Source organism: Chelonoidis abingdonii, chromosome 2 (genome assembly GCF_003597395.2).
Source record: "Chelonoidis abingdonii isolate Lonesome George chromosome 2, CheloAbing_2.0, whole genome shotgun sequence".
Classification (NCBI taxonomy): domain Eukaryota; kingdom Metazoa; phylum Chordata; order Testudines; family Testudinidae; genus Chelonoidis; species Chelonoidis abingdonii.
The window spans coordinates 39900439-39916129 of record NC_133770.1 but is presented as its reverse complement, the minus strand read 5'-3'; the positions used below and the strand labels follow the sequence as shown (position 1 = coordinate 39916129).

Here is a 15691-nt window from a genome sequence, read left to right as displayed (position 1 = left end):
CGGGTGGCGATGCAGTCATGCAAAATCCAAAAAAGAGCTCCAGCATTCACCGTACGGGAGATTAACTAAAGGAAATATTCTGATCGTATTTTTATGGGAGACAAATCTGTTGTATCAGGCTCCGTTAGCAGAACCGGAAATGCCAAAGCGTTTGAAAAACAATCTCCAGGCTACACAGTGCTGCGTGACAAGCGTAACGGAAGCCCAGCAGCTCAATGGAGCGCTCATGGTAGGAGGTACTGAGGACTCAGCTGCTGATCAGAGCTCCATGCTGGGCAAACAGGAAATGTAATTCAAAAGTTCGCGGGGCTTTTCCTGTTTACCTGCCCACTGCATCCGACTTCAGATTACTGTCCAGAGCGGTCAGTGGTGCACTGTGGGATACTGCCTGAAGGCCAATAACGTCGATTTCCGTCCATACTAACCGTAATCCGATATATTAATATTGAATTTAGCGCTACTCCTCTCATCGGGGTGAAGTACAGAAATCGATTTAAAGAGCCCTTTATAGCGATATAAAGGGTGTTGTAGTGTGGACGGGTACAGCGTTAAATCGATTTAACGCTCTTTAAATCGATTTAAATGCGTAGTGTAGACCAGGCCTGACTAAAACTCTAGCAGCGAAGACTCTCTTTCTACTTAACTTTATCATTGTGACATACAGCTCAATCCAAATTCCAAGTGAATTTATCTGCAAAATAATGCGAAAATTCCTTAGTAGCTAGACTTTGTTACTAGATGCAAACAACCCACATTTAACAAGTTTCTGAGAACAGTTCTGTTCATTCAGATTTTGTGTTTCTTCAAGTGATGGTCCCTATATGGATTCCAAACATTGGTGCACATGCGCATCATGTGCTGGAGCCTGAGTGATTTGTAGCAGTGTCAGTTGACCCACACATGCATATTGCATCGCCCTTGTGTCTTCAGCCAAGGCTATAGGATGCTGTGTGCACAGGCGCCGACTTTCTAATGTGCCTGGGGTGTTCGACCCCTGGCTGTGCCCCAGACTCCACCCCCACTCCACCTCTTCCTTCAAGGCTCCACCCCCACCCCGCCTCTTCCCATCCCGTTCCACCCCTCCCCCCAGTGTCCTGCACCCTCAGTCTTGAACACCCTCTCAAAGTCTCCTGCATGCTGCAGAACAGATGATCATGGTGAGTGGGAGGTTATGGGAGGGAGGGGAAGGTGCTGATCAGCAGATCAACTCTGGAAGAAAACTTCATTTGCTTCCTCCATCACATAAGATTTCAGAAACTATTGTTGCAATTTTTGGATTGAGACTTCTGCCACTGATCTCTTGTTGCTTTTTTTGCAAGTTATCTGGATTCAGTGGTGTCATGTGAGGATGAATCCAGGTGTGTTAGGAAGTAAGTTCCCTCTAAACTGCGCCGCCATGTGACTGCGCAGCAAATTATCAAGGGCTATGCAGGCAGGGAGAGGCCCAGCCCCCGCCCCAGACCCACCAAAGCTGTTGTGGCCAGGGAGAGGCACCTCTCCCCACAGCAGCCCCGGGCAGCCTGCACCTCAGAGCCCGCACCTTGAGTACCCTCCCACACTCCAAGCCTCTCTGCCCCACCCCTGCCACACATCACCTCCATATTTGTGCACATAACAAAATTCATTCCACATATGGATGTAAAAAATTAGAGGGAACACTGGTTAGAAAGCACTTTGTCAATAGCTGTACATTGCAGAATATTATGAAGTTCTTGCCTAGTGTTCTGATTGGTCACTATCTCCTATTCTTCCAAGAGCTCTCTGAAATTAAAATTCTAAGGATATACCATTAAAACAAATCCTTCCCTCTGATGTGAAAGGTGTGCCTCAACCTCAAAATATAGATTGCTTATGAGGAGAGTACAACTTTTTCTTCTTTGCCCTTTCTCTATCTCTAGTCTCAGCCCAAAGGTGAGATGCAGAGTGCTTTTAACTCATTTTCATTCTGGTTGCTAAGATCATCTTTACAAATTTTGCTAGACAGTATAATACTTTCTGTTAGTAATAGTTATAATGAAAGTAAAATATGTTGATTAAAAAAATCCAGTGCAAAAAAATTCAATTGTTACTGATTAGGTTATTCTATTATCTAATTTAAAAAAGTAAACAAGGAAAAAAGCAGTAATCAAGCAGGAAGCTTCTGTCTTGACAATTTGATGTAAAGTAGGAATGCAAGAATATGTGTTACCATTATTGTAGAAACACTGGAAATCAGTTTAAAAGTTTTTTTTTAAATATATTTAAACTAGGGCTGTCAAGCACTGTCAAACAATAATAGAATATAATTTATTTAAATATTTTTGGATGTTGTCTACATTTGCAAATATATTGATTTTAATTACAACACAGAATACAAAGTGTATGTGCTCACTTTATATTTTTGATTACAAATATTTGCACTGTAAAAAACAAAATAAATAGTATTTTTCAGTTCACCTAATATAAGTACTGTAGTGCTATCTCTTCATCATGAAAGTTGAACTTACAAATGTAGAATTATGTACAAAAAATAGCTGCACTGAAAAATAAAACAATGTAAAACGTTAAGAAGCCTACAAGTACCTCAGTCCTACTTCAGTCAATCGCTCAGACAACAAGTTTGTTAATAATTTGCGAGGAGATAATGCTGCCGCTTCTTGTTTACAATGTCACCTGAGTGAGACAGACGTGCGCATGGAACTGTTGTAGTTGGCATCATAAGGGTTATTTGCATGCCAGATGCACTAAAGATTACATATATCCCTTCATGCTTAAACCACCATTCCAGAAGATGTGTGTCCATGCTGATGGTGGGTTCTGCTCATAACAATCCAAAGTAGAGTGGACAAACGGATGTTGATTTTCATCATCTGAGTCAGATGCCACTAGCAGAAGGTTGATTTCTTTTTTTGATAGTTTGGATTGTAGTTTCTGGATCAGAGTGTATGCTTTTTTAAGACATCTGAAAGCATGCTCCACACCTTGCCCTCTCAGATTTTGGAAGGCACTTCAGTTCTTAAACCTTGGGTTGAGTGCTATATCTATCCTTAGAATCTCACATTGGTCCTTCTTTACGTTTTGTGAAATCTGCTGTGAAAGTGTTCTTAGAATGAAATGTGGTGGGTCATCATCAGAGACTGCTAATACTAAAAAATATATGCAGAACGTGGGTAAAACAAAGTAGGAGACATACAGGAGTTCAGTCACAAAATTAATAAACACATTTTTTATGAGCATTATCAGCATGGAGGCATGTCTTTGGAATGGTGGCTGAAGCATGAAGAAGGCATATCTGGCACGTAAATACTTTGCAACACCAGCTTCAAAAGTGCCATGTGAATGCCTGTTCCACTTTCAGTGACATTGTAAATAAAGCAGTCAGCAGGATATCTCCTGTGAATGTGAACAAACTTGTTTGTCTTAGTGGATTGGCTGAACAAGAAGGGACTGAGTGGACTTGTGGGCTCTAAAGTTTTACATTGTTTTGTTTTTCAATGCAGTTACGTAACAACCCCCGCCACCTACATTTGTAATTACACTATCCACCATAAAGAGATTGCACTACATGTACTGTTGAGGTGAACTCAAAATATTTTTTATCATTGTAGACAATATAAATATTTGTAATAAAATAATAATGTAAAGTGAAGCACTGTACACTTTGTATTCTGTGTAATAGTAATTATATATTTGAAATTGTAGAAAATATACAGAAATTTAATACATTTCAATTGGTATTCTATCGTTTAAAGTGCGATTAATCTCATTTATTTTTTTTAATTGCAGTTAATTTATTTTGAGTTAATTGCAGATTTAACTGCGATTAATCTACAGCCCTAATTTAAACACTTTGATTTAGCAATGTTAAACCCTAAATGTTTATCATATACATATCACTGCATTTTTAGAGGACTGAACAAATATTAACTTTTAAAATCAGCTACTAAAATAACCAATTAGTTTCAAAAGTTTTATCCCATTTTCCGTGCTTTCGAACACAAACATGTTTAGCCCGCTTAAGATCATGCTGCTGGGAAATACGAAGATGCCTACTTCCATTTAGAGAGCCAACAGCTTATTTAACATGATTTGAGAATACATACTTCAAGTATCTACAAATGTCTCAATATAGTTTTCTGTAGTAAATACTTAAAGTACTTTAAGTACTGTAACTAATCACTGGAGGGTTCTCTTTGTGTGTTCTTTGAAAACCCAGCCAATCCATAAGATTGTGCAAAAAGTAGAGTTTCCCGTATTACTTGTGCTTATCTTTGATTAAACTAGCCTATCCAGTTGTCATAAGGTATAATGATAAGTATAATTCCAAATCTGAACCTTAGTCCAAATTTTGGGTACTTGCATGAATTCCTCTAAGCTTATTGCCAGCTTAGATTTTGCCACCACCCAAAAATGTAGTGTTTTGGGGCACTCTGATCTCCCCAACCTTCCCTGGGGACCCAAGAACCCAAATCCTGGATTCTTACAACCAGGAGAAATAACCATCCCCCTTTCCCCTCCCAGACTTCCCTGAAAGAGACAGTTAATCTGGCACAGAGAGAAATTAGCCTCTCTCTCCCCTTCCCTCCTCCCCCACCAGCCCTGGTGTTTAAACCCAATCCCCTGGGATAAAAACAAGGAAACAAGGAAAGATCAATCAGGTTTTCTAAAAGAAATCTTTTAATAAAAGAAAGGAAAAAGTAAAGAATTATCTCTGTAACTTCAAGATGTAAATATTCAGGGTCCTAAAATTTACAAAGACAAAGGAAGAAACCCTTCCCCAGTACCTACAATAAAATATTTCCCAGCAATTACACATGTAAAAGTTAACCAGCCAGATTCATGTGCAAACAGAGTAAAACAATTAAAAGACCTAAATCGCCTGTTCTGCTTACTATTTGAACAGAAACTTAGAGAGCCTGTAGTAATGTCTGGTCCCTCTCATACCCCCGAGAGAAGAGAGAAAAAAAACACAGAACAAAGGACCCACACCCAAAGTTCCCTCCACCCAGGGTTGAAAGTATCTTGTCTCCTGATTGGTCCTCTGGTCAAGTGTTTAGTTCCCTGTTTGTTAACCCTTTCTAAGTGAAAGAGACATTAACCCTTAACAATCTGTTTACGACACCAGTAAATTGCAAACAATATTAATATTGAATTTTAGGATTTGACAATAACGGTCAATAACGCTATCTTTGTGATTTCCTACTGCATGTTGGTTTTGAATGGTTTTGTGTGTCACCATTTTGTGTGGTGGTACTGTGTGATGTTAAATAGCTGTCACATTGTGCCCAAGTGATAACTATTTCAGTGATAGAGTTTGTGTTTGCATGTTCCTATATGTGACCTGCTCTGGGATCATTGTAGATGAAATATAATTTTATGGCTCTTTCCATATAAATCCTGAGACTGTTGCTGCTATTTCAGTGGTTCTCAAAATTTTGTACTGGTGACCCTTTTCACATAGCACGCCTCTGAGTGCGACCCCCCCCACCCCTCAAATTGAAAACACCTTTTTATATATTTAATACCATTATAAATGCTGTAGGCAAAGCGGGGCTTGGGGTGGAAACTGACAGCTCGTGACCCCTCATGTAATAACTTTGATACCTCCTGAGTGGTCTGATCCCCAGTTTGAGATTGTATTATGAAGTAAAAGGTTAGAAATGTTTAGGCTTTTGAAAAGTAGATAGTTGTAAGAAGAAATTGTATAGTAAAAGCTGTGTTATCTGGCACTTTACCAAATGGAAAACTCTATAAATCAGCATTTCTGATCTTCATTGAAAGTGTGGTTTATAGTCTGGTTGATGTGAGGCCGGCAGGCTCCCTACCTGGCTCTGCGTGGCTCCCTGGAAGCAGTGACATGTCCCTGCTGCTCCTAGGCAAAGGAATGGCCATGAGGGATTTGGAGTGCAGTAGGGGGTGTGGAGCTAGGGTCTGGGATACAAGCTCTGGGAGGGAGTTTGGGTGCGGGAGGAGGTTTGGGGCAGAGGGTTGGCGCGTGGGAGGGGATGTGGGGTCCTGGGTCTGGGCAGCGCTCACCTTGGGCGGCTCCCTGCGAACTTCGATCTGTCCCTGCTGCTTGTAGGAGGAGGCATGGCTAGGCGGCTCTGTGTGCTGGTCCTGTCCCACATTGAGCACTGGTTCCATAGCTCCCATTGGTCAGGAATGGTGGCCAATGAGAGCTGTGGGGTCAGCGCCTGCAGACAGAGGCAGCACGCAGAGCCGTCTAGCCATACCTCTGCCTAGGAGCAGCAGGGACAGGTCGCTGCTTGCTGGGAGCCACCCGAGGTGAGGGACGCCTGGATGCAGCATCCTGCTCCCTCTCCCAAGCTCCAACTCCCAGTCCCGCACTCCCCCTCACACGCAAACTCTCTCCCTCTTAGTTATTTCGATTTTTTCGGCACCTCTCATTTTCCCCAAAATGGTGGATAAAAAAGCTTTTACAGTGTTTCTATTCTTTATTTAGAAAAGCTGGATCACACAGTCATATCTGACAGTAATAATGAAATTTCTAATCCCACAGTAAGTAGGCATGATTTTAAACAGGTTCTAAGAAAGTTAAATTTGTGTGGTCCTATGGAACCGAATAACTTGCACTCAGGAATTTTAAATGAATTAGCCAAGGAGCTCTGAGTTATTGATATTGTTTAACCAATCTTGGAACAGTAAGGAAGTTAAGGAGGACTGAAAAAAAACCCCTGATGTGTCAATTTTTAAAAACGATAAATAGGATGACCTGAGTAAATATAAGCTGGTTAGCTTGATGCTGAATCCAGGCAAAATCATGGCAAGCCTGATGTGGAATGCACTCACATAAATAATCAAAGGATGGCAGTTTTAAAATTAATAGCAGTCAACATGGTTTTATGGAAAATAGGTCTTTTCAAACACATTTGATATTGTTTTTGATGAGATTACAAGCTTGCTTGATTAAAAAATAACTTTTTCACGTAATAGACGTCTGTAAGGCATTTGATTTATTACCACATGATATTATGAATAAAAAATTCAGCACTATACAAAATTAGTATAACACATGTTAAATGAATTTAAACTAGCTAACAGGGAGCTCTCAGAGCAGCTCTATGGAGAATCATTATTCAGAGAGGGTGTTTTTAATAGGGCCCTGAAAGGATCTGTCTTTGGCCTAATGCAATTTGATGTCTCTGTCGAGGATCTGGAGGAAAATATAGAATCAATGGTGGTAAAGTTTGAAGATGACGACACCAAAAATTGGTGAATGGTAAATGACTGAAACAGGTCAATTCTACAAAATATTTTGAATCTCTTGTCAAGATTGGCTCATTTGGACCACCTGTTTTTCAGTACCGCCAAATGCAATATCCTGCATCTCTGAATTGAGAGTGTACGTCACACTTGTAGTCTGTCATATGTTGGAAAGTAGCGACTGAAAAGGGCTTGAAAAACATGGTAGAAAACCAACAGAGTAAGGGCTGGTCTATACTACGGGATAAAATCGATTTTAGATACCCAATTTCAGCTATGTGAATAACGTAGCTGAAGTAGAATATCTAAAATCGATTTCCTCACCCGTCTTCACCGTGCGGGATCAATGTCCGCGGCTCACCATGTCGATTCCGGAACTCCGTTGGGGTTGGTGGAGTTCCGGAATCGATATAAGCGCGCTCAGGGATCGATATATGCCGTCTAGATTAGACGCGATATATCGATCCCAGAGCAATCGATTTTAACGCGCCGATACGGCGCATAGTCTAGACGTGGCCTAAGAGCCAGTATGTGGGGGCTGAGAGATCTGACACGATCCTTGGATGCATACGATTGGAAAGTAGAAGTAGTGAGGTGGTATTGCCTCTATATACATCACTGGTGAGACCCTTTATAGAACTATTCGGTCCAGTTCTGGTGTCCATACTTAAAAGAATGTTGGCAAATTGGAAAGGCTTCAGAAAAGAGCTAAAAGAACTTGCTGTCTTGAAAATCTGCAATGAGGGACTAATGTTCAACCTTCTTAATTTGTCCAAGAGAACGTTAAAAGGTGACTTAATAATGGTACCTAAGTATCTGCATGCAGAGATGATGTCTCATACTAGAAGACTCTTTAATCAAACCGACAAAACCATAGCCAAGTCCAGTGATGGGAAGTTGAATCTAGACAAAGCTAGAGTAGAAATTAAGCACTTTTTTTTAATAGGGAAGCATTGGAACAGCTTTTACAGAGAATCCACCCCATCCCTGTCTCTTGATGTCTTTAAATCAAGATTGAATATGTTTCTAAAATATGTGCGCTAGCTCAGGTAGAAGTTATGGGCTTCATGCATGAATTGCTAGGCAAAATTCTGTGGCCTGTGTTATGCTGGATTAGACTAGATTATCATTCTGGCCCTAAAATCTATGAGAATTTTGACTACCAGACCTCAAGGAAGAGTTGGGATCCCAGTAGAGATGCCTGCAAGAAGGAAACTTTGGGTAAGGGGCTGTTTGCTTTATTTGAACTTTGCTCAAAGACTTTTTAACTTGCCATTTGATCTCTGGGGAGAAAGGCACGTCATACCCCATGAGTTGTCATATTGTTTGTTTTGAAGAGCTCCATGTGACCTGCTACACTTCCTTCTGAAAATATCACAATCTGTCAATTGTTAATAAGACAGAAGATACCAACAGGAAACTCAGAAATGCCTATTTTTAAAAAGTGAAATATGCTTGAAAATATAGTTTATTCATAGTGGGAAACTTTTTACCTTTCAGATTCCTGGTCTGATATATATTAAACTAATGATTTTTTTGTGTCTGACTTATGGTTTCTGAAATGTTTGGGGTTAGCAATACTGGACTTCTTGTCAGAGAAGGAAAACTTCTTTTAAAGCAACCTAAAAATAACATTTAAAAACCTTTGAGACTTTTCTTTGGAAATAATAGTAGAAATCTGAGGGTTTTTTTTCCAATTAAAAAAAATACAGATATTAATACAAGCAGGGAAAAGTAAGAGAACATGAATATATGACTGGATATTTGCCCCGTAGCTTAGAGTAATCTGAAAAGTCTACTGTGGTTCTACTGGGCTCCGGTAGTGGTTTACAAACTGGTAGCTGTGATGATGGTCGTTGATAGTATTTCTTAAAAGGGTAGCACTGAAGACAAAGGGCAGCTATATTCTCTCTGATCAGAACTTTATATAATAATGAAAGTATAGGCTAGTAATTGCCAAAGGTAAGTATTGTTTTAGAAAGAAATTAAAAGTATATTTATTTTTGGGGGTTGTCTTTTAGGAGGTCCCAGGGGCTGCTGTTCCAAAGCAAGAATAAACCTTGCCTCATGTTATGTCAACTGTCAAAGATCCCCCTAGGGTGTGCTCACAGCCACAAATGTATATGGCATGGGAAGCCTTTCTGGGGCTCTCTGCAGCTGGAAGCAGTTTAAGGCTTCCACCTCCCTTAATCCTATATACGGGACAGGCATGACAGGAGGTAATGACTTCCTCCCCGCCCCCACTACTAAGATACTAACAGAGAAGATGGCAACATACCAGTGTTCTCGGGGAAATGTAGGCAGGAACCCTTTCACCTCCGTCTACCTGTCTGGGAGGCATTGAACACTAAGAACCACCTTCTCCATAATATTTCATGAGGAAGCCTTAGATGCTTCATGTTGAGTGTCTCAGAAGATGTGTCTTATTCCTGCTTTGGGGAATGGGTCTCCCAGAGGTCTCTATAGTGCTAATTAAAAAAAAATCATTATTATATGTTAATATTGTATATTGATATTGTATAAACCAATAAATAGACTTTAACTGAAGACAATTATTGGTCCTGGGCCTCACTGTTTTGTTCTTCGTGGTGAAGGTCCAGCATAGAGCAGCATTCAGGGAAAAACTCGGCTGTAATTAGAAGACCTTGAAATTGACACTGTGGATTTGCAGTGGAAATTCCTCACTCAAAGAGTAACTAACTTCATTTTAGTCAGACTTTTTATAGAAAGAGAGGATATTTTTTCAGTGTCTTGGATATTTTGTAGATTAGTTACTGTAAATAGGAATTGGATAATTCCACAATCTGTCACCAATAAAAAAGTGTATCTTGCCTGCTAATAACTGATGTAAGAAATTAGGAAGAAAGTGCTGAGCGGCTCTCTGTTGCTATTCTACAGTGTTAGTGGATTTTTCAGATTAGTGACATTTTTACTGTATTGAACACTTTTCCAGATAGGAAAATCATTATATGATACTTCATGTGGAACGCACTCACTTTTAATACTGTTGCTGTAAGTGTGTTTTTAATAGTGTAGTGACAGGAAGCCTAAAGCCTTAGCAAAAGCCCTTGTATACTTTTATTTCCTGGAGTATTACATTCCCATTAGCTGCTATGTTTTCAGCCAGAAGGATGGGTCAAGAAGGAAAGGGACAGGCCTGTGTGGGTCCTCCAAAGTTGTTGTTTACCATGCTTTATGAATTAATCTTCAGGGTTTGTTTTTAAAAGAAATCAAGTTAGCAATTTATAAAATGACTATCTGTAAGAAAGGAGAGTAGTGTATGTGAAGAAAACAGTAAAAATAGAACAGTTATGCCAAAGCTTGCCCGTCAATGAATGTTGCTAACTGTAACCATTACCTGATCGAGTTTTGAATTTTCTAGACATATTAAAGTATTATGCCAGCATATACTGAGAAAAACAACAGTTTAGTTTTAAAAAAAGATTAAGAATCATCATCAGTCTGAAACTATTAGGCAACCAAGGACCAGCCTTGTGCACAGTTTATTTTTCTAACCATGAAGAGAACTGATTGGAAAGCAAAACCTGCATTCTGTGATATGGTCCACACATATTAATACCAGTTTAGAGAGTTAATAATACTGACTATTATAAGTTGATGCTAACTTGTTAGAACAAATATGTTTGGGAGTCAAGATGCTTCAGTTTTGATATTATGAATTTGGGAAACCTAAGACCTGAATATTGTATGTTTTAAAAACATTTTGGAACACTCTCTTAATTGTGTTGGAGCTGTAGTTTTTTTTTTCTATTAACGCATGCATCAATACAGAGGCAATTTTTTGATGTCCGGGGGGGAAATCAACAGCTCATTCTACTCAAAATATCTAATTTTCCATTATTTGAAATGAATGTGAATATTTAGGGCACATAGTGAGCAGTGTGAATATAGGGATGATGCAATTTATTTTTAAGGAGAATCCCACATATATTGCTAGTTTTGTGACAAAATACCGCACTGTGCACCATCTAGATAATTTCTGTTCTGGGGGAGTATAAGATACAGCCTAAATAATTAGACACACCAAATTTCTTTTGAGTTGCAGCACCTATGCACTGAATATTTTTACTGTTAGAATGCATGGAACTCTTTCTATTAATAAGTGGCTCTTTCAGATTAACTGCATAATAGTTTGTGTGTAAAACAGTTCAAGGTAGAATATGGTGTATTCTTGAATAGCAAAGTAACTTTCAAGTTGAGCTGTCTGTGATGAAACAATAGCAAATACGATAAACTGTGTTCTTCAGCTGGCACAAATTGTTGACTCCCTTGGGAACAAAAGAAAGCCTAGAATTAGGTAGGCTCCTTTCTAGGTCACAAATCTGTGCAAACTGTTAGGAAAGTGAGACAAACAGGTTTTTATTCCCCTTGAAATATTGTTCAAGATCTACCAAAAGGTGGTAAGTGACAAAATATGTATTAATGAGCCTATGCTGATGTTTTGTAGTGAGACCATCAATATGAAGATGAAAAGTAAATACGGGGTTTACCTATTGGAGCTAACAAGAGAAGAGACTGATCAAACAGTATTTCATTCTTACTGTGGTGAAAGGTTTATGGGAAGAGAACCCTCTGGGGTAGAATGGTTAACAACGAAACCCGTGAATCTAGTAGTCAAAATAAAATTCATCTAGTGAGCTTAAGAGAAAATAACCCAATATGCAAAAGAAAGATTACATGGATGACAAAACTCACATAAATACTAGATATTCATAAAATATTTCTCTGCATAAATTGTTTCAAAATTTAAGGAATTTGTGCAGTTTATTTTAAATGTTGAGCTTGTTAGTTCAAAGAATCCTAAGGAATCATCTCTTCTATCAGTGTATTAGGATTTGTTTGGCTAAATCATGACCTTTACCATTCCATCAGTTTTACGTCTAAATTCTCTACACTTTGAGACAGTAGACACTTGAAAATGTGTTGCAGCCAATCCTATCTTTGCATGCTACAATATGGTAAAGAATTTTTTTTTTTAAAAAGTAACTTAAATCTGCAATGTTCTAAGTAATTAAAACAGTACATGGCAAAACATGCTGTGAAAGGTTCTCTTTGCTGTATTTGAAATATCCTTTGAGTTTTTAAAAGGCATTAAAAATAAAATGCAATTATAACTTTTTGTAGGTTGGGCTCATGTGGTTTGTGCCCTGTACATTCCCGAGGTGCAGTTTGCAAATGTTTCTACAATGGAACCTATCGTGTTGCAGTCTGTTCCTCATGATCGTTATAATAAGGTATAATTATATGTGTGTTTATGGCTTATGTCTCTGTATGTGACTTCATTATTTTAAAAAACTGTGATCGTTAGTTTTAAGCTTGTTAAAATATAATTTTAAAGTCAAGCATATAACTGGTACTTTACATTTTTTTTTAAAAGTATAATTTAACTTGAATGCATTGCATTAAACTTTTTCACAATATGCTTATTTTTCATACCTAAAACAAAGCATTAGAGCATAAAAAATTTCTATGTAATTTTTATACAAAATTCCAAGATTTAATAAAGCATGATTATTAAAATGTTCTTCATTGCAGTATACCACGTCTTATTGAAATACTTATAAATTACAACGTGTGAATTATCTACTTAGGTGTATCCTTTATTCCAAAATATTGTATTGTTTTAAAAATATTGTAATTTTTTAAATTAATGTTTTCAAAATAGATCCCTGGGGTAATAAATATTTTGTTAAATTTTAGTCTTTTTAGTAACTATTTCTATTAACACTTCTTTAGATGTTGATATGACTATTCATAAACGAGTATTTTTTTTGCATGTTAAGAACATAAAGGTTATATTAATCTATTACTGCTAGATCCAGCAAACCATTATTGACCTAAGTAATACCATTAATCTTGGTGGAATCATTTGTATGTGTAAGGACTACTCATGTATGTAAAGGTTTATAGGATTGAACTGTTTTACTTTTCTTGTCTCACAACACTTAATTTTTTACTCAATGTGTTCCTTTGTGAATTTCTCTCATTTCTACTTGTATCTGTCTATTAACTTCCTACCTCTTTGTAGTTCTTATAGTTTTCCTTTATGTGCAACTGATGAGCCTTTTTTATTATTCATATATTTGCAAGCATCCCTTTTCTATTTTTTATAGGGTTGTCAAACCATTAAAAAATTAATTGCAAAATTAAAAAAAATCATGATTAATTACATTTTTAATTCAACTATTAAACAATAATAGAATAGAAGCATGTCCTCTGGAATAGTGGAAGCATGAAGGGGCAGATGAATGTTTAACGTATCTGGCACATAAATACCTTGCAACACCAGCTACAACAGTACCGTGTAGGTGTCTGTTCTCACTTTCAGCTGATGTAAATAAAAAGCAGGCAGCAGTAACTCCCGTAAATGCAAACAAACTTGTTTGTCTTAGCAACTGGCTGAAAAAGGAGGACTGAGTGGACTAGTAGGCTCTAAAGTTTTACATTGTTTTGTTTTTGAGTGGAATTATGTACCAAAAAATCTACATTTGTAAGTTGTACTTTCATGCTAGAGATTGCACTACAGCAGTGGTTCTCAAACTTTCTAGACTACTGTACCCCTTTCAGGAGTCTATTTGTCTTGTTACCCTAAATTTCACCTCACTTAAAAGCTACTTGCTTACAAAATCAGTTACAAAAGAGTTACAGCAAACTATTAGTGAAATATTGCTTATGTTCTCATTTTGTCTGTGTGAAATTGTGGTTTGTACTGACTTCGCTGGTGGTTTTTATGTAGCCTGTTGTAAAACTAGGTAAATATCTAGATGAGTTGATGTACGTCCTGGAAGACCTCTGCGTACTCCCAGGGGTACACGTCCTGCTGGTTGAGAACCACTACGTTACGGTACATGTATGAGGTGAATTGAAAAATACTATTTCTTTTGTTTATCTTTATTACAGCACAAATATTTGTAATACAAATAATAATATAAAGTGATCACTGTAGACTTTGTATTCTGTGTTGCAGTTAAAATTACTATATTTGAAAATGTAGAAAACATCCAAAATATTTAAATAAATGGTTTTCTATTAAAGGTGCGATTAAAACTGCGATGAATCACGATTAATTTTTTTAATCGAGTTAATTTGTTTTGAATTAATCCCTTGAGTTTACTGCAATGAATTGACAGTCCTAATTTTTTATTTTCATTTTTGTGTTTTACTTTCTAATATGACTGTTCTAACAGTCAAAGACAGAATTTTCAGGGCCTGGAACAAGAAGAATAGGATTCCCTAGTAATGAAAATCTTGCACCATTTCTGGTTGTCTTCCTTTAGAGAATTGACTCTCACTTACCTTGTCTTTCCCCACCTCCAAATTGTATTTCCCTTTTTGTGTTTCATATCTTTGCTGTTATTTTTTCTTTCACTCCTTCATATTTTCTGATCACACTCCTTTGGCTTTTCCCTGTTTTTTCACATTCTCCTAATCTCTACTACCTGATACTTTTGCTGCTTTCACTTACCAGGGTTTTAGAATGTCCCAGGGACATTTAGGGCTTGTCTACACTTAAAACAGTACAGCTGTAATGCTTTAGTATAAACATTTCCTACACTGATGGGAGGGATTCTCCCTTTGGTGTAGGCAATCCACCTTCCTGAGAGGTGGTAGCTAGGTTGTCAGAAGAATTCTTCCATTAACACAAGGATTTAGGTCAGCTTAACTGGGTTGCCTAGGGGTGTGCGTTTTTTTTTCTTCTTCTTGCTGGTCTCTCTTTGCTTGTGGAAAGTTTTTTCTTCTTTGGATTTGTTTCAAAGTCTTGTACTTGTGTGTGTGTCTGGCACCATTTCCATTTCCATTGATTGAAATTGTATGGATAAATCTCTTTACGCTGGTTTGAAAATTTACCCTTCAATCTCTCTCATTAATTTTATTTGCCATTCTCTGGCAGTTTTTGTTTATCGTCTCCTTACTGCTAGCAATAAAATCTTTGCAAACTGCTTGCTCAAACCATTATTCTTACAATCAAATGATATTGTTCCTCCCCACTAATACCTCAGTTTACATTTGGTTGGTCTGTAGCTAACTGAAAGTCCTTCATCCACTTGTCAGCCCTGAATGACATGGAAATCCCGGACAAAATACGCTTTCTCTCATCTAGTTTTTAGTTTGGTGCTTTTGAGAGTGAGGTTCAAACACAGGCCTATTTTCATGTTTAGGAACCTATCTAAGACTAGTCTGCTTGTTCTATAATGTTTAAGATATGATGGAACTTCCAAATTAATTGGAAATTTGGTTTGGACTTAATTTGCAGGTTCTTCCCCCCCCCCCGCCCCAAATCTTTTTGAGAACGTGTGACCTAATCTTTCTTGGTCTCTCAATTATTGTCTCTTACTAGTTTGCAGTGTTGAATCCGTGCTGGTCCTAGGATATTAAAGAGGGAAAGTGGATGAAGTAATATATTTTATTGGACCAACTTCTGTTGATGAAAAGAAAAGTTTTCAAGCTTATACAGTGCTCTTCTTCA

General features: G+C 37.8%; 1 protein-coding gene across 9 annotated transcripts in view; it reads left to right on the top strand.

The window, feature by feature from the left end:
- MLLT10 (MLLT10 histone lysine methyltransferase DOT1L cofactor) overlaps nt 1-15691 on the top strand; it is a 255965-nt gene that overhangs the window by 67744 nt on the left and 172530 nt on the right. For 7 of the 9 annotated variants that reach the window (XM_075062294.1, XM_032775641.2, XM_075062292.1 and 4 more), the window contains one exon: nt 12349-12458. The exons of 1 other annotated variant lie outside the window; for it this stretch is intronic. In XM_075062294.1, coding sequence (XP_074918395.1) covers nt 12349-12458 — 110 coding nt within the window. Of the gene's footprint in view, nt 1-7132; nt 7213-12348; nt 12459-15691 lie in introns of those variants that run through there. One more of the 9 variants, XM_032775645.2, reaches the window with a different exon arrangement.